This window comes from Podarcis melisellensis, assembly GCF_964234715.1.
Source record: "Podarcis melisellensis genome assembly, chromosome: 5".
NCBI lineage: Eukaryota > Metazoa > Chordata > Lepidosauria > Squamata > Lacertidae > Podarcis > Podarcis melisellensis.
The window spans coordinates 24057948-24077350 of NC_138537.1; the positions used below are offsets into that span (position 1 = coordinate 24057948).

Here is a 19403-nt window from a genome sequence, read left to right on the forward strand (position 1 = left end):
GGTCGGAGGAGCACCGGAAATAGCTTGTGCGCAAGCGTTATTTGCACATGCGCAAGTGTTATTTGCAGTGTATATTCAGGTCGGAGGAGGCCCATGCACATGTGCACAGACTATTTCCGGTGCTCCTCCAACACAGAAGTGTGCCGGAAATAGCGTGTGCGCACATGTATGGGCATGCGCTCCCCCACCCTCCGGCCTACCTCGTGATTGGCGCTGGAGACACCGCCCCGAGGCGCAGTAAGTTTGCTGACCCCTGATCTAAACAGATGGCAGTCAAGAGCTTGAGCATTTGAACACTGTGGAAGCTATTCTTCATTGAAAATATATTGTTGGAACATATCCTTATTCCCACCCCCAAATGCTATGAAATATCCATTCCATGTGAGGGTTTTGCAAAGGGAGGTAAGTGGATCTGGTGCAGTTGGCGTGCCATAACTGCCCTGTCCTGTCCTGCATGTCCCCACTTCATGCATGTTCCCACCTGGGAACACGTGTGATGAATGCCAAGTGAAAAACCATGAGGAAGCTGGGTTGCATCAGTCTACTTCCTGGCACAGGAATAGACCTCCCTGGGCAATTGTTTGCAGCCTTGTTTAGATAACATATCCACCCACAATCAAAGCAAAAAGGAGGCGGGTATGGGGTTATTCCCACTGGTCCACTGAAACGCTCTACACATTGATCAGTTTACCTGCACAGGGAGCAGATGCATTCAAGTTCCACACATAAAGATGACTTGATCAACACACAGAAATCAGCGGCGAGTCAGAAGCACGACTCAATTCTGCCCACTCACCCCGTATCGATTGTACAGTTTACTTGTGTCATCTGCCTTTTATGATGGAAAAAGGAGTTTGCAATTATCTATTTGGCACCAGAGCAGAGCTCTGTGATTAATCCGGGGACAGAGAAAAATAATGGCAGTCTGAAACAGCAGTCATATTTACTTTGAATGAACTTTTTTTTTTACCAGGTGAACATACACCTAGATGGAATTTATTAATGTTATATAATGTCCAGTAGCTTAAAGGCAGCTGCTTCCAATACAAGATTCAGTCTGCTGTGTAATTACTAGGAAACATTGGCTGTTGTTCACTGCCTTCACTGCAATCCTCAAGGAAACTCTCTCTCTAAATGGCTATAAATGTCTTAGGAAATGTTACCATTTACAGTAGATGTGTTTGCATTTTAATGCATTGAAGCACAGCATGGCGAGGCCAAGAAGAAAGGATTAAATCATCTGCCTTGTTTTAGTCCTGCGTTTACGCCCATTAAATGCTCTCCCTGTTGGCCGCTATATCTCTTTTAATTGTAAAATGAGTTTGCTCTGCCTTTAAAACCCATTCAGGCTCAGGAAAGCCTTCTGCTTCATTTGCTCTGGCTCTTGTCTGTTTCTGGGTCAGCGGTTCATTTTCTAAAGGCCACTGGCATGCAGATTCAATGCTTATAATGAAGGTCTGTCTTCTCTTCCAGGGCAACATTGCTGCTGCATTAATTTTATCTGGTAGTCACCTATAAAAGTTTAATGATATGTAAAAAGTTCTGAATGTTGCTATTGAGGGAAACAGCCTGGACGACCCAGTGTTGTGTGTGGCATGGCAATAAGCATGACAAAAGCTGCTTCTGATATACAGTGGTACCTCGGGTTAAGAACTTAATTCGTTCTGCAGGTCCGTTCTTAACCTGAAACTGTTCTTAACCTGAAGCACCACTTTAGCTAATAGGGCCTCCTGCTGCCGCCGTGCCAGCACCACATGATTTCTGTTCTCATCCTGAAGCAAAGTTCTTAACCTGAAGCACTATTTCTGGGTTAGCGGACTCTGTAACCTGAAGCGTCTGTAACCTGAAGCGTCTGTAACTCGAGGTACCACTGTAGATAAAACCAAATCTGTGCTGGAAAGAAACAAACTCAATCTTGCATCAAGGGAAAATGAAATTTGCAAGCTGTGTAAACGGTTCACATTTTTGCACAATGTGCCCTTGCATGAGGTTACTCACAAGTGAGCACCATTGTGTTTTATGATGCTTACTTCCTAGTAGGTGTGTTTAGGACTGCAACCTTACCATGCAATCCTGTGCATGTCTACTCAGAAATAAGCCACATTGCGACCACGTACTAGTGACAAACAGAGGAAACAAGCTATGTAAGACAATAGTGTCCTTTCTCAAGTTGTTTGTTTGTCGGCAGAATTTACATCCCACCTCTCATCGTACATGAGTAATAATAATAATAATAATAATAATAAATTATTTATATCCCACCCACTCTCTGCAGCTTCCAGCAAAATATTAAAATACAATAATTCATCAAATATTAAAAGCTTCCCTAAACAGGGCTGCCTTCAGATGTCTTCTAAAAGTCAGATAGTTGTTTATTTCTTTGACATCTGGTGGGAGGGCGTTCCACAGGACGGGCGCCAATACCAAGAAGGCCCTCTGCATGGTTCTCTATAACTTCGCTTCTTGCAGTGAGGGAACCTCCAGTAGGCCCTTGGCACTGAACCCCAGTGTCCAGGCAGAATGATAGGGGTGGAGACACTTCTTCAGGTACACTTCTTCAGGTATACTGTACCAGGGCCATTTAGGGCTTTAAAGGTCAGCATCAACACTTTGAATTGTGCCTGGAAAATACTGGGAGCCAATGAACTTGCAGCAGGACACAGCAATGCAAAATAAAATGCACCGTAAAAACAAGAATACATTAAGGGTCATATCCAGTACTGGATGAAGGGAATTGTGCCCATGCAACATTTCCCCATCCTCTCCTCTCCCCGTGCAACCCCAAAATCTGCTTCGGAGGGTCCTTCACTTTTGAAGGTGTATGTGGGGCTGCAGCAGGGAGCAGCGAGGAGGGCAATGTTCCATCGCTCAAGTCTGTTGCACTAATCCTATATTTTAAATTACAACTATCTCCAACTCTAAAGTATATCATACGGTAGCCAAATATTTATCAGGTACATAATGGCCCTTTCAGAATTTTATTTATTTGTTTGTTTTAATCTAATTCGTCTCGGCCTGGTGGAAAAGGAAAGCTTTTAGCTGGGGCCAAAAAATAATCAAAGTTGTTCCCAGCCAAACCTCAGAGGGGAAGCTGTTCCATGACCAATGAGGTGTTATTGCTTAGAAGTCCCACTGACAAGCTACAGATCTCATAATCTACTGCAGCTGACCTTATATAGAATTATACCTGAGATGCCCCTACAAATACCTGGGTATAAGCCATTTGAGCCTTTATACTAACACTTTGAACTTGGCCCAGTGACATGTTTTTTTTACAAGCTTATTTTAATGAACTTTGCTGTCATCGTCATCAACATTTCTTATTTTACAAATATTAAAACCTACAAAATAAAAAGTTGAAATTATCTGTGCTTTTCTACTGTCTGCTAGAACCAACACCTGTCTCAAAGAATTAAAAAAACAACACAACCTGAGAGTCTCTTTTTGAATTTTTTTTCCTTATGTTTGTAATTAATACACAGTACATAGTCTTTCCATTTCCCATTGGCTAATTGCAACCGCTAAGCAAGAAGGAAGCAATGGTCATATTACAAATAATCAACAAATGGGATTGGATTGAATCAAGCAATGTTGGATGGCTCTGATATGCCGACTGCATTGCCTGCCACAAACCCACTTGCTAGCAATTTACATTTTACATGGTAGATAAAATTTATTTGAAGTGCCTACAGAGCTTTTTCTCAGCATGTTCTAACCACAGCAAGGCAGTTCAAAGGAGTATTAGCACTGGCTTAATCATACCCCCATGGAGTGGGAGCATTTACTCTGCATTCAATGATTCGTTTTGAAATATCTGCTGTCACTAAACTGTGTAGAAATATTTGAAAATCGCTCTGTGGTAGCAAGCCTGGTTCGCAATCCACTCTGAATACTTTAAACATTCATGTTTAAATGTTTAAGCCCCATATTTAATGGGGCTGGGCCAAAACAGAGACACACTTTGGGGGCGGAGAAGTATAAACCACCACCACACAAACAATTCCTATGAAACATGCCCCACATTTAGCTTCCTACAAAGGGCACATTTCCTTCATTTTGATCAGGTGTGTGTCAGCTGACCCTGGAAGGCCAATCCTTGGCCCTCCAAGCCTTTCTGCTTTGCCTTAGTCAAACCTGCTTGTTGCACTTGGGCTGTTACCACACCTACTCAAGTCTATTCCTAAACCCAGACAAGAAGTTCTCGGTCTTGACCCAATATTGAAACTGGATGTTTTATGAGCCCTTCTTGCAAGGATCATTCTGATACTTTTGCTTCTCAGAAAATTCTTATGTATTGGGCCATAAATGTAGACATTGGGTCCTGCTATTATTTCTTTGTTAAGTGTTTTTGAACAGTTCTTATCAGTTTTTTCCATCTCCCAATGATAAGCATGTTTCATGGCACCAGGGTCCTGTTTTTCAGAGATGACAGCTTTGCCTGATTCCCGCAGTAATTCCATTCTCTGTCTTTTGTTCTTTTGTGTGTGTTTAGTTTTTCCAGATTTGTTCAAAGTTATCCCTGCGAGTATCCACGTGAGTGTTATCCTCTTCTCTTTGGCGTTGTTAGTGTTTGCCCTGATTGAGACTGGGTTCTTCATGTACAACGCATTCGGCAAACCCTATGAAACACTGCATGGTCCGCTAGGGCTGTACCTGTGGAGCTTCATCTCATGTAAGTGTTCCAAATATAATGCCGCGGTTAAGTTTGTCAGAGCCTGGGATGAAAGAGTGGTTAAGCAAAGTATCCCTTACATTTTGTGGGCTCTTGTGGGCCAGCTTTGACTGATGGGTGGGACAACCCACCTGTCAATCATCTGGCATCACAACACCAGATGATTGGCACCTGTCCAAGTCCCTTGCACAGTGCTTCCCAAGTGCACAACCGCCAGCTGGCTGCTGGGTGATTGGGAACCATAGTGCAAGGGGATTTGCCAGCATATGCTCAGCAGAGGGCAGGGATCATCTGCTCAGTTGCATTGCCCATGACAAAGCCAGTTGTGCAGCTGATTCAGCCATGTCTCTATGTGCCTCACATTTGATATCACCTGTGATGTCAGGTGTGGGGCAGGTGGGTGTGGTTTGGTAGAATGGCCTCATGGGTCAAATTGGGACACGTGCTGGGTTTAAATTGGCCCATGGTCTGGAGGTTCCCTGCCCCTGCCTTGCATTTTGCCTGTTTTCACCTCTTAACACTGAAATATTAACACTAGGGAAATTTCCTCCCATCATTTTGATGTGATTTCTTCTCATTGCACTCCCATTTGAGGCAATCTGGTTACCTACCACATTAGGTATTAGTGGGTAGCACTGTGGTCTAAACCACAGAGCCTAGGGCTTGCCGATCAGAAGGTCGGCAGTTCGAATCCCCGCAACAGGGTGAGCTCCCATTGTTAGGTCCCAGCTTCGAAAGCTAGCAGTTCGAAAGCACGTCAAGTGCAAGTAAATAAATAGGTACCGCTCTGGCGGGAAGGTAAATGGCATTTCTGTGTGCTGCTCTGGTTCACCAGAAGTGGCTTAGTCATGCTGGCCACATGACCCGGAAGCTGTCTGTGGACAAATGCCAGCCCCCTCGGCCTATAGAGTGAGATGAGCGCGCAACCCCAGAGTCGTCCGTGACTGGACCTAACGGTTAGGGGTAGCTTTACCTTTTTTTACAACATTAGTTATTGAAGTAAACCGTGGTGCACCCCACAGAAGAGATATACAAAGTGGGGTGCTGCTTTGTAACTACTGAAATGCAAAGAAAACAGAAATACTGCCCCATTGTGCAAAGGTCCATTAGAAAACTGTCAAAATGCTAATTTTGGATTTTCTTCTTTTTCAGTTTCTTGTGGCTGCCTCATCATGATACTCTTTTCATCAGAAGTGAAAATCCACCACCTCTCAGAGAAAATAGCTAATTATAAAGAAGGGAGCTTTATTTTTAAAACTCACAGTGAGCAATTTGCAAATTCATTCTGGATCATTCTGGTGTGCTCATTGGTACACATTCTGAACATTTTGCTAATACGCCTTGCTGGATTTGAGTTTCCTTTTTCAAAGTCGAAAGATTCAGAGACAGCAAATGGAGCAGTCGATTTAATGTACTAGACAGGTTTTGAACCATGTTTAATGAAAATGGTTCATCATGACCTTTTCCCCCCAAGACACCAAATGTAAATGGGTTTAAAGGCTGTTTTTTTAAAAACAAACAAACAAACATGTATTTGTATATTGTGAGCCAGAGACATTTACAGAAATATACCAGCACAAAAAAGGAATTAAATAATATCAATAAGAGTTACCGTATGTGGCTTGCAGTAGGTGATAACTTGTCACTAGGAAGGTATTGAGTTGGTTTAGATGTAATGTCAAACAATGGTTTGTGATAACTATAGTTTAGATTCCTAATGAAGTTGTGTGTTCCAGATACAGAGATTCCTTTTCTCTCACCTTTCCTGAGAATCCTTGGGTGCTTTCCCAAACAACCTCAAAGGCTGAGCATCATCTCAAACCATGATTTGTTGGTTCGGATGCAATGCCAAGCTGGTTTGCACAAACTGAGATGTGCAAGCCATCTCTAAACCATGGCTTGCAGACCCTGTTATCAGATCCTAGTTTGCCGGCCACTCACAAACAATGGTTTGCCCAATGGCGTTTGTTTAGACATCATGGCAAACCATTGTTTGGCATTATGTCCATGCTATCCCATTGTTTTCTTCCAAGGTCTAGAACCCTACAGGAATGAATTAGTGTGATAAAAGCAAAAACTCAAAACTTAGGCAGCCACTTCAGCAGAAGAGGACAGCATGTGCTTTCCTCGCGCAATCATGCAAAGAATATGGTGTTCTAGAAGTATTACTCTTAAAAATCTGTGTATCAGGACAAGAATAAGAAGTTGATTTCTCCCCTAGAAAATTGGAATAAGGGGTCCTTTGGGAAAAGGCACTAACTTTAAAATAAACTGTATTGGCAGCAACCAAGTTAAATTTTAGTCACAGAAAAAGAGTTGTATTCACAGGAGGACCCCTTTTACGAGCTCACCTCATGTTCCACGAATGGAAGCTCCCTCCATTCACAGAGTGGAAAGGTTGGGTGCCAGCCTATATTTTTTACTTATGTGGAGTGGATTTAGATGCAAATTCCTGGTTTGCAAACTTTACCAAAGATGCTGCTCGGTGTGTTTAATATCAAGTATTTGAAGAGCTGATTCCAAACGTAGCACCTAAGATCTAATCTAACATTGTGGCGTTTTTGTTCTCGTTTTGTAATGCTTTTATTTTGTTTTCACTTTTATAAGCTTCAGTTTTAGAAATAGAGGTCTGATCCTCCTGGTGTGCAAAGTGGTACTTCAGACAATAAATGCATTCTTCCCCTCGTTCTTCCATAGCACTTTCAAGTGATTGTCGGGGGAGGGGGCACATGGCATGAAGAGAAAGAGAAGAAGAAAACTAATCTGTGCAGGAATTTCTTATAACTTACTCCAGCCTTTCTCAGCCTGCTGCTCTGCAGCTGTTTTAAACTACAGCCCCAGCCAGCAGGATCATGATTAGAGTGATAAGAGTTGTAGTCAAAGCATCTAGTAGGCAAAGGGTGAGAATGACTGGTTTATTCAGTACTTTATCACTCTATTTGGTATTTCTGAGTAACAAAACATTCTGCCTATAACATCATGAGAATGTAAACATAAGAATAGTCTGCTGGATCAAGCTAATGGTACTTCTAGTCTAGCATTCTCTTCTCGCAGTGTCTAGCCAGATACTTCTGTTTCTTCTATTTCCTGTGTAATAAACAAAATCTGCCCTTATTCCCTTATGGGGGACACAAGAGCCCTTATAGAGTCCTTTGAGGGTTCTCCATCGGTTGGAGAAAATAACAGAGGCCAACCAGAGAATATTGAGAAGCAAAGCAGCTAGTTAGCCTGATCTTTATTAAAGCTGTTGCAACAGGGTGCTCCCCTCACACACAGGAGAAGGGAGGAGGACCCAGAACCAAGGTGTGGCTGCCCTTTTATAGACCTTTTAAATTCCCTGCCCTGGAGCTCAAGACCACCCCCTCCATACATACATCACAGAAGGGGTGTAACGCAAGACCACCCCCCACAAACATCATACCTACATCACAGAAAAGGTGGTCTACAACAGAAATTTGAATGTTGTTTTTTCTGTCTGCTGGGTTATCTGATAATGCCTTATCTGATTGCCTTTCCTGGTAGTCTGGCCATTCCTTTGAGATGGTGATTACCCAATTCCTGAGACAATGGGAAGGTTCCCTCACCCCCTCCCTCCTTGCAGAGAAAACATTTGGTCAGTTTGGGAGTCAAAATGGTTTCAGGGTGCTCTTTCTGTGCTGCTCCAGACATGTGGTCCACATATATATGTACGTGCTTGGTTGGTACATTTATTATAGATATAAAACCTTAATTTTTTTTTATTTCTCCTGCAATTGGCACTGCTCCCAGTATGTGTATAGGTAGCAAAATATATGCACAGCCACATATTCCCATATCATAGCATCATTTTTTTTTGGACACGTCAAGGCAGGAGTCAGGAGCAAGTCGGCAATAACTCAACAAGTGTTGGTGAAGTTAACAGATAGTTCAAAGAAACCAAACGGCTCAGGCCTACTGATCAGAGCAACTCTTCCCAGTAGGTCTTGCCCCAGTGAGGCAGTTGTGAGAACTGCCTTCCCACTAACTGCAGAATTCAAGGGGTGCCTCTGTGGGCATCATTTCTCCCCCTCCCCTGCCAGTAGCACCAGAGTAGTGAGGAGAAGTTATTGTGGCAGCTTCCGGGTTCTGGCGAGACCTTATGAGAGCCCTGCAAAATGTCGCAAGACCACCACGAGATTTTTGCGGAGCCTCTGGACACCTCCGTGAGATCTTATGGGGCTCCTGTGAGATCTTGCCGAAACCTGGAAGCCATAGCCCCACAACCCTGGTAAGTGAGGCTTCATTGGGGGTGGCCAGTGTGCACACAGGGCAGTACCTTACTGTTTTGCCTCAGGCTGCGGAGTGGGATGAGCCAACTTCAGGGGTAGTTCCTTATAGGTAAAGGTAAAGGGACCCCTGACCGTTAGGTCCAGTGGTGGACGACTTTGAGGTTGCGGTGCTCATCTCACTCTATAGGCTGAGGGAGCCGGTGTTTGCCTGCAAACAGCTTCCAGGTCATGTAGCCTCTTGCGAACCAGAGCAGCACATGGAAATGCCGTTTGCCTTCCAACCAGAGCAGTACCTATTTATTTGCACTTGACATGCTTTCGAACTACTAGGTGGGCAGGAGCTGGGACCGAACAACGGGAGCTCACCCCATCGTGGGGATTCGAACCGCCGACCTTCTGATCGGCAAGCCCTAGGCTCTGTGGTTTAGACCACAGCGCCACCCATGTCCCTTAGTTCCCTCTGTAACTTTAGACTGGACTATTGCAATGCACACTATAGTTCCCTATAGAGTGCATTGCAATAGTCCAGTCTAAAGTTACTGAGGCCTGCACTACAGTGGCCAAGCTATCCCTGTCAAGTGCACCAGCCGAAGCAGGAATAAAGCACTCTTGGGCACTCAAAACAGGAGCCAGCCCTGACCGCTTCAGCAGATGCAGGTTGTATTCTGCAAAAGATTATTCCACCACAAAAATCTGAGGTGAAGTTTGAAACGGCAGTCCCATTGAAACTTGTTCAGGCGGAAAATGCTGCATAAATGTAAATTGATAGTACCTATTTGAAACAATTGTTTATTTATTACTGCATAGCTTGGTGTGAGCTCGACAGGGAAAGTGTTGACATTTCCACAGAAACCGAGGGGAAGGCACTAATTCCACACATGACTTTCTAGCTAACTTTCTAGCAGAGACTCATCTAGTAGGCACCCTTGGTTCTGGCCTGCCATGAAGCTACAAATCCAAATTCTGACAGAAAATTGCTCGGAGACAGGAGATTCTGAGGGCCTTCTATGACATCAAATGGTAAGAAAAAGGAGCAAAACAAAAGGGATAAAAAAGGAGAGCAAGTCTAGCAATACAGGAAGTTTGCATAGCTGTTGTATGGAAACCGCTCCAGAGGGACATAGGACAAGCTAATTCATGAGAAAGGGTGTGGAGGAATGTAATCCTTACAGTACATTCAGACCAGGGAAATCTGAGAATCAAAGTTCTGTGAAGGGAATTGGGGTCTCCTAACAACTCTCAGCACTCCTAAAACTACATTTCCCAGGATTCTTTGGGGGAAGCCATGACTCTTTAAAGTGGTAAGATACTGCTTTAAATGTATAGTGCAAATGAGGCCTGACATAGAATTTATTATTGATAGCTTAAAATACACCTTCCCCCTGTGATTATGATATTATTATTATTATTGTTGTTGTTGTTGTTGTTGTTGTTATTATTATTATTATTATTATTATTATTATTATTATTATACATTGCAGTTTTGGTGATTAATTAAGAGTTTATGTTCATCAGTACTGGGTTTTTGGTTCATTGGGCTATCTGAGAAACTTAAGCCTATGTACCATAACAAAATAGTGGGCATATTATGTACCAGTCTCAAAAAAACCCACCACTTTGCACTCCTGAAGGAGCATAACAGGCTTCACAGGAAATAGGGAGCAGAGGAACTTAGCTGTCCCCAAGAAGTTAATTTCTTTGTTTAGAGGGTTTCTGGGCCCCTCCAGATGATGTTTTTATTCAGCGTTCATCCTGATTTTCTTACACAAAGATTACATGGTGCTTAGACTATGCCTGGTCTTTACTGAGCATTCCTTCTGACTAGGGTTACCAGTCAGGCGCATCCCAGGCCCTGAGATTTTAGGGCCCAAATCTGAGGCCTAGGACCTGGTCCTGGTGATGTCATTAAGCACAGAACATTAAGCATTAACCACAGTGCAGCACCTAGAAAGGAAGAACAAAGGACCTTGCAACCTGCGCTTGTTGTGACGTGTTCTTGCAAACAACTGGTGTTAATGATATAATTGCCAGTCAGTAACGTACGCATTTAATTTACTTCTGACCTCATTGTCTACAGGGCCACCCCTCTCACCAACACGTATGTCATTAGACAATTTGTTACTTTTTAAGGTGCCACAAGACATTCTTGTTTGTTCAGAACAAAGAAAAGGCATTTAAGAGTTCATAGGAATACATAACATTGACATCAACGTACAAGATCAAATATCTGTCACATAAGACAATGGCAGAAGTCAGGGGGGTACTAGCGCAAAGGAGATTAACCTTCCCAGTCTCTGCTTAACAGAAATTTATTCCCTGAGCCTTGGGTTCAAGACATGGGATGTGATGGGAGTTGTAGTCCACCAATGTAAAAATTACAAGGACCTTCTGTTCACACCAAGAACTGACCTTTCCAAACTTCTGTTTTACACAGAGACATAAGTTATGCTCTAAACTCTGTGCTGAAGACACGGTGGGTGGGAACCAAGAACACTGAGAATCCCCTTTTGTGAATCGATATAGATCTGTCTTCAAACCACATTTTAGTTTGGGAAACTCCTCCATAATTATTAAACACATACCACTGCATTCTTTTCCACATCCAGAGTGATTTTATACCCAATTAAGAACATCTGACAAAGAATCTCTGGTTACTCCACCAACAATAACTATCTTCTGACTGAATATATTATTCCGCTGGGGCTTAGAGTTGGCAGGGGAAGCGATAGCAAAGTTATTTAGGTATGGATTGGATTTGGATTTCCCGCTTTATCACTACCCGAAGGAGTCTCAAAGCAGCTAACATTCTCCTTTCCCTTCCTCCCCCACAACAAACACTCTGTGAGGTGAGTGGGGCTGAGAGACTTCAAAGAAGTGTGACTAGCCCAAGGTCACCCAGCAGCTGCATGTGGAGGAGCGGAGACGCGAACCCGGTTCCCCAGATTACGAGTCTACCGCTCTTAACCACTACACCACACTGGCTCACATCAGGCAACATCACATCAGGCAACAGTCTCTTCCGCTAAAGTAAAGTCAGGTTCAGAAGAAATTATCTTGACATAGCCAAGATATGTCCAGGTTCATGGCATACTTTATCAGGACCATGGAAAGCTCCCACTGTGCTCTTCTGGCTGTAGCTCTGCCCCAAGTGTGGCTAAAGGAGTGATGTTGCATTAGCAAAGTGCTGAAGCCATCTGGAAAGCTGCGAAGGCCTGACCTGAGATCAGTCCATTAACCATGCAGAGGAATTCAATGTTGCACGCTTCTGATCATTCTGTCAGCGCAAGCATTTCTGCTTTCCAGGCAGAACAATCTCCCCTCTCTTCCCCCTGTGTTCCAAGGATTCTGCTCACCCTCCAGAGCAGATTTGGGGGAAGCACAGGGGGCTCACAGAGAGAGGAGAGGGGGGAGAGTCTTGCTGTGGAAGAGGGAACCCTTGCTCTGGCTTCTGCTAGTTCACCGGGCTGGCTGAATCCAGGCCACAGTTTACCAAAATGTGGGAACAGAGCCAATACGTCTCTTCATAATGAAAGTAAAAGGAGCAGTATTTGTCAGGTGAAGAAGGAGGAGGAGGAGTTTGGACTTGATATCCTGCCTTTCACTCCCCTTAAGGAGTCTCAAAGCAGCTAACAATCTCCTTTCCCTTCCTCCCCCACAACAAACACTCTATGAGGTGAGTGAGGCTGAGTTCACCAGATTACGAGTCCACCATTCTTTTTTTTAAAAAACAACAACTTTTTTTATTCAAAATTAAAACAAAACATAATATCCAGAAACACATCATTCTTACTCCCCCCCCCATTTTTCCTCCCTCCCCCCATAAAACCCACCCACCCCTCGACTTCCCTCAGTTCCAGTCTTTGATTTCTCTAAAAATGCTGTTTTCTGCATGTTACACAGTTGTATAGATCCTCAAACTATTTAGCTGATTATTATCAATAAAAAGTTTGTGAATGTTTATTCAAAGCCAGCCAAGGAGTCCAGTTCGCTGTGTTGTGTCTTCAAATACTTTGTAAAGGGTTCCCATTCATCTTTAAAGTCACAGTTAAAGAGTCCACCGTTCTTAACCACTACACCACGCTGGCTCTTCCATTTAAATACGGTATTTAAATGAAAGCCACTGGGTAAGTCAGCCTTCTGTGATATATTGGCTCCTAAACAGAGCTGAAAGTAGTCAAACTTTTCAGATGCACAGTTCAAATTAAGATCTCTAAATTGAATTATTATAGATATAAATAAAATTCAGCTCAGTGTTCCATGTTCACCTAGGGTGAGAAAAAGAAGAAAGGATAGCTTTATTCTGACATTCATAATTATGTAACACAAGAACATAAAGATAGCTTGGTGGATCAGGCCAACTATCACAGTGGCCAACTCACAGTGGCCAACTAGATGAGTAAAATGAGACCTATCCTTCTTTGCATCTGGTTACTCTATATGTAGTTGGGATATTAAATACTCATCTCTGCTTCACCGATGTAAAGTTATAAGGAAAAAATGAAGTTACCGTATGTCACACAAAACTGCTCCATATTTCATGAAAGAGCTTTCCAGAGAACCTCGGTGAATGACAAATTCCCACTTTAAAATTAATTCAAAGAAAGCTATTTTGGGCTCCTTTCACAGTTTGCTCAAATATCGGCCTGCTCTCTTTCACAGTCCAAACCCCTCTCTTTTGCATGTCGCGCTCGACTCCCAAGTCCCAGAAGTGTTCTTTTATCACTCCAGTTCCCATGAAATCTCATTATAGTCCGCAGCAGTTAACAGTTTATGTCATTGCTCACTGCGGCAACTGTTCTTAAATGTGCAGTTCCTGTAGAGAATGCTGTGAGCTATTCTTTCAAGGGCAATTACAGGCCAATTAATAAATAAAAGCACTTTAGTTTGTTTTGAAGTTGCTTGGTGCTGCTTATGAGGCCAAATGCAAGGATGGGAGCAAGTTCAGGGAAGAATCAGTCAGCAGGAAGGCTTTCCCTCCCTGGTTCTCTTTTGCTGGTGACATAAGAATATAAGAAGAGGCCTGTTCAGTCAGGCCAATGGCCCATCTAGTCCAGTGTGCTGTTCTCACAGTGTTGCAAGGATTTTTAAGGTACCAGTGACCAACTCAAATAGAGTCCAAGAATTGACAGACGCAGCAGTGGAGAAAAAGAAAGTGAGGTTTATTGCTGAGCAATAATTGACCCAGTGGGATCCTTTCCAAAAGACTGGGCCCCGGGCGTTGATGCCCAGAGGCTTTTACACCTGAGTACATACATCACAGATCATGACATAATCGAATACAATTGCGAACAGCAGCAAAATAAGCCAACCAGAAGCCTGTGAGGAAGCCCAAAACCAGGACCTGGGCACATCATTCTCACTAATAATAATAATAATAATAATAATAATAATAATAATAATAATAATAATAATAATTTTTATTTATATCCCTCCCCAGCCGAAGCCGGGCTCAGGGCAGCTAACAACAATCAAATAATCCAACATTCTAAAAACATTTCATTATACAAATACAAAAACAAATTCATTATCTCCCATGAATTTGTCTAATCCTCATTTAAAACCATCCAAGTTGGTGGCTGTCACTACATCTCGCAGCAGCAAACTCTATTTAGGTTAAATATGCATTGTGTGAAGAAGTGGCTGCAGGATGTCTCTAAGGACATATTAATAACTTCTCCTGAAGCCAGGCTCTGAAACCACAAGTAAGTCCACTAGATCCATAGGACAATTGCTAGACGTGGAAGAAGTTAAGCAACCGTTCTTTCCAGTGCTCTCTCTTTTTTGTGATGTGTTTCCACTTTTATGGTGATGCATTCATGCTCACCCTAAATGGAGATTGTGTTGCATCATCTGTTTGGATGCCCTTTTTATAAAGAGCCAAGTGAGAAACATATTTACAAAATTATAATTCAAGTATCAGGGCCTAGGAAATTAGCTAGGCCTTTTTAGCTCCTTTTTAATATATGTGTGTATATTAAATATAATACATGTGTGTATGTATTTTAGCTCCTTTTTAATATATGTGTGTAAACATGCACACACAAAAAGCTCTGTTTGCTGAAAATCTTAGAAATAAATAATGAGATTGTTTGCTGCTCCTTATTTTGGAGACCAGGTCATATATACTTTCGAGAGCCCTCCAAACTGTTGGTTTTGGGTGTGGATATATTCTGCAAAATGTAATCGGTGCAATAATAGTGCATGAGTAGGCTTACCCTGGACAGTCCGCACATCATACTGCTTTGTTAGTTGTTCCATGATGCTTCCTTGGTGTTGCTGCATTATTTCCATCTGCAGGGACACTTCTCCCCTACAGTGCATCCAAGGTGAAACAAAGCATCCCAGAACTTTAGCATACCCTTCAACTGTCCCACTTTGAGCAGGACATTCTGGAATTACAGAAGCTACTCTGGCTTTTGATGGGATCCCGGGATGTCCTGTTTTGGCTCTCATGAGAATGTGGCACCAAAAGACAGCCATTTGGGAGGAGCTGTGCTCTCATGCAAGAGCACAGCTCCCCAAAATGGGCATCCTAGTTTTCCTCTGCAGGATGTTGGAGGGTATACATTTGTGGTATGAAAAGCGATAGGCTTTCAATAGGAAGCTGCAGGATATGGACTGCCTGGAAATGAAGCAGTATATCTGCCCCCCAAGCTTCTGCAGGTGCAAAAGCAAGATTGCATATAACTCTTCCAACCCACTAATCACAAAGTACAATAAAAAGGAAGCCTGGTGTCAGGAGTCCAATCCCCGGCTTGATCACACAGTAAGCGTAGTTACTTAAAAAGGATGATTTATTGTCAAAACAAACAGATAGCTCCAGAAGGCTCTAACACAGCCTCCGGCATCATCAATCAAGTTGACCCTTCTGAAGACTCCTTCCATTTTCTACAGAAGATATTAAACTTTCGCATTTTGCATCTGTTGCTTTGTTTCTGGTCTAACAGCTCTCCCCTTAGCGACTGTTAGGAGGGATTGGATCAACTCCAATCTCTTCCCGTTCTGACAGACTACTTCCTTCTTTGTTCACACCTATTTAACTCCCCAAGAGCTTTGGCTGGGTTCCCGCCCACTCTCAGTCATTCCCTTATCAACCGGCATTCCAAAGACTGGGGGAGTTGGCACTAGCCGATGTTCATCCTGCATGCCAGTTAACCCTCTCTGCTCCTGGCTGCTTTCTTCAGTTGGCTGCAAACCTTCACTGGGAGCTGGCTCATTCCTGATACCTGGAGGGACCATTTGTCCTTTCAAATGTGCCATATTCAAGCATGCATGTTCCCACCCATCCCCAATAAAGAGAACTGTGATGCCAAGCATGCTGAAACTGCAGCTGGAATCCTGCAGTGTTCAGCAATTCACACGGACCGAGTCAGTCTTAACACACCGAAACTGAGCTAAAGAATAAATGAGAAAGAATAAGCTAATTCCTGAAACGGAAACTGCTATGCTGACCACAGTTAGTGTGTATACCATGTAGAAGACATAGTCACCCACTGCTATCAACAAGCAGCACTAGCTGCCAATAAACTGGTGTCCATCAAAGATCAAGTGCCTTTCTTCAGTGTAAGTGTCTCGCTTACTGGGCGTAACACGGCCTTACCTTTACAAAGTTATATGAGAGTTTACAGAAAGGAGATCTTCATGAAAAGTATTTGTCCTTTGGCCATTTAATTTAAGAACAAGATCTCATTCTCATTCTGTTCCACTAGGCATCCTGCTATCATCTTCAGCGGAATCAAGCATGAGCCTTAAAACGCATCACCATTCCGTCCGGTGACTTGAAAGCAACCTGTCAGTCTTCCTGTGCTGCATCAAGGCCTATGCCTTCAATTATTAAATAATTCTGATTTCCCTGAAATAGATATGTAATTGCAGCCTGTTTTTATATAAATCTGTGTCTTAAATTAAACATTCATGCTGTATATACAATGGACAGAAAAACACAGAGGCCCGGTCCAACTCTAATGAAAGTTTAATTGCTAAGAGACAGTATTGAGTTTACAATTAAGTGCAGAGTGGAGATAGAAAAGGGAGGGAGCTTCCTTCCTGCCATTTAAACCCCAAGATCAGGACAGTTCATATCGGCACTTGTGTGGAAGAAGGATGAGCTGCTCTTATGTGCTGGAGAGCTGGTTTATAAAGCTATCGCATCGTTCTGTGCCGTGAACAGATGGACAAGAAGGCATCCAGTGATCTACATAGCCTGGGAAACATGGAGCTAGAAGAGATATCCAGCAAAATATCTGATCTAGACAAGTGGAGAAAGATCTTTAGTTGTCATGGGTAAGTTTTTTTTAAAAAATCCTACTTAATTCTTGCATGTGCCTCTTGCTAGGTCATTTTTAAAGTTGCAATCCTATGAAATCACATTCAGTGGAATTTGGTGGGGCTTTGGTGGTGAGTAGGGATGGAAGGCTCTGTCCATCTTCGTTCCCTTGGTTTCCCGTTTTTCCTATTTTGAATTCAGTTCACATTTCTGCAGCGATTTCTAGATTTTTCTTTTTTTAAAAGATCAGCCTGTTATCGGACATTTTTCCTAATAAACATATATTTGCTTGAAGCTTTGTCTAATGTACACATTTTGGCAAGTGATTGCCCCAACATGCTACATTTTTGTATGCTACTTTCACTAATATATTAATTTTTATGCGTCCATTAATTCCACTAATGTAAAGGTAAAGGATCCCTGGACGGCTAAGTCCAGTCAAAGGCGACTATGGGGTGTGGCGCTCATCTTGCTTTTCAGGCCAAGGGAGCCGGCGTTTGTCCAGAGTGCATGAAAATGCCGTTTACCTTCCCGCCGCAGCAGTACCTATTTATCTACTTGCACTGGTGTGCTTTTGAACTGCTAGGCTAGCAGAAGCGGGGATAGAGCAACGGGAGCTCACCCCGTTGTGGGGATTCGAACCGCTGACCTTCCAATCAGCAAGCCCAAGAGGCTCAGTGGTTTAGACCACAGCACCACCCACTCCCTAATTCCCCTAATGTATGCATTTTTGTAACATGTGTCGGAGATTGCAAAATTCGAATAAGTAAGAATTTCAGAGGATGACTGTGGTTTGATTCTCATATTGCTTCTAATTTAATAGATTTGACTTTAAATGTGAACCAAGTCTCATTTCTCCCCCATCCCTACTTTTGAGTAAACATACACAGAAATGGAATGCCCAGGATATGTTTGTGTGACAGAAGGCTTGGTGGCACACACTAGGGTTTGTTTTGAGGGTTTTTTGGTAGAGTCTTTGCTAGATTTGCACTTTGAGCAAATCCATCTTGTTTGTTTTTTATTTTTCAGATTGGAAATCAGCAGCACCACCCATCAGGTAACTTCCTGCAATCTTATTTCCCAGTGTTGTGATCTTGCCAGCAGCAACTGCTTTTAAAAAGATTGCTGCTGTATGAAAGAAATGCAGGTGATGACACTTCTAAAATCCAGCAAACTGTAAGGAAGGCATTTCTGGAAGTGTCTTCCTACACAGGTTTAACTCAGCTTAACTACTTCCAAACGAATTATAGAGAAACATTCATGATTGGATTCCCTGTGACGTAGAATACCAACAGTATACTGCAGAAACGCTGCTGTGCATGCAGAAAGTGCCAAATTCAATCCCTGGCGTCTCTAGGTAGGTCTGGGGGAGATGGGACCCCTGTCTGCAATCCTGGAGAGCCACTGCCAGTCAGTGTTGGCAATATGGAGCTAAGTGGACTAATAGGTTGTCTCAGCATAAGGCAGTTTCTTAAGTTCCTAGGTTTTATCTATCATCTATCTATCTATCTATCTATCCATCTATCTATCTATCATCTATCTATCTATCATCTATCTATCTATCTATCATCTATCTATCTATCTATCTATCTATCTATCTATCATCTATCATCTATCATCTATATCTATCATCTATCTATATCTATCTATCTCTATATCTATCATCTATCTATATCTATCTATCTCTATATCTATCATCTATCATCTATCTATCATCATCTATCTATATCATCTATCTGTCTATCTATCTATCTATCTATCATCTATCTATCTATCTATCTATCATCTATCTATCTATATCTATCATCTATCTATCTATCTATCTATCTATCATCTATCTATCATCTATCTACCATCTATCATCATCATTATTATCTATCATCTATCTATCTATCTATCTATCTATCTATCTATCTATCTATCATCTATCTATCTATCTATCTATCTATCTATCTAATCTATCTATCTATCATCTATCTATCATCTATCTATCATCTAACTATCATCTATCTATCTATCATCTATCTATCATCATCTATCATCTATATATCTACCTATCATCTATCTATCTATCTATCTATCTATCTATCTATCTATCTATCTATCATCTATCTATCTATCATCTATCTATCTATCAAAATCAAGCCTTTATTTATCAATTTTCAAACACAAGAAGAGTCCTGCTGGACCAAGCCAATGTTTCCTTCACTCCAGCATC

At 42.3% G+C, this 19403-nt stretch overlaps 2 protein-coding genes and 1 long non-coding RNA gene across 3 annotated transcripts in view; 2 read left to right on the top strand and 1 right to left on the bottom strand.

The window, feature by feature from the left end:
* Positions 1–7360, top strand: part of CLRN1 (clarin 1) — a 9369-nt gene extending 2009 nt beyond the window's left edge. The window contains exons 2-3 of the mRNA XM_081911410.1: positions 4493–4672; positions 5825–7360. Coding sequence (XP_081767536.1) covers positions 4493–4672; positions 5825–6090 — 446 coding nt within the window. The 3' untranslated portion in view covers positions 6091–7360. The remainder of the gene's footprint in view (positions 1–4492; positions 4673–5824) is intronic.
* The window catches only part of LOC309370057, a 36667-nt gene that overhangs the window by 11297 nt on the left and 5967 nt on the right, over positions 1–19403 (bottom strand). The gene's annotated exons all lie outside the window — the stretch shown is intronic.
* The window catches only part of MINDY4B (MINDY family member 4B), a 36823-nt gene continuing 26781 nt past the window's right edge, over positions 9362–19403 (top strand). Inside the window, exons 1-3 of the mRNA XM_081911456.1 lie at positions 9362–9939; positions 17090–17202; positions 18215–18242. Coding sequence (XP_081767582.1) covers positions 9937–9939; positions 17090–17202; positions 18215–18242 — 144 coding nt within the window. The 5' untranslated portion in view covers positions 9362–9936. The remainder of the gene's footprint in view (positions 9940–17089; positions 17203–18214; positions 18243–19403) is intronic.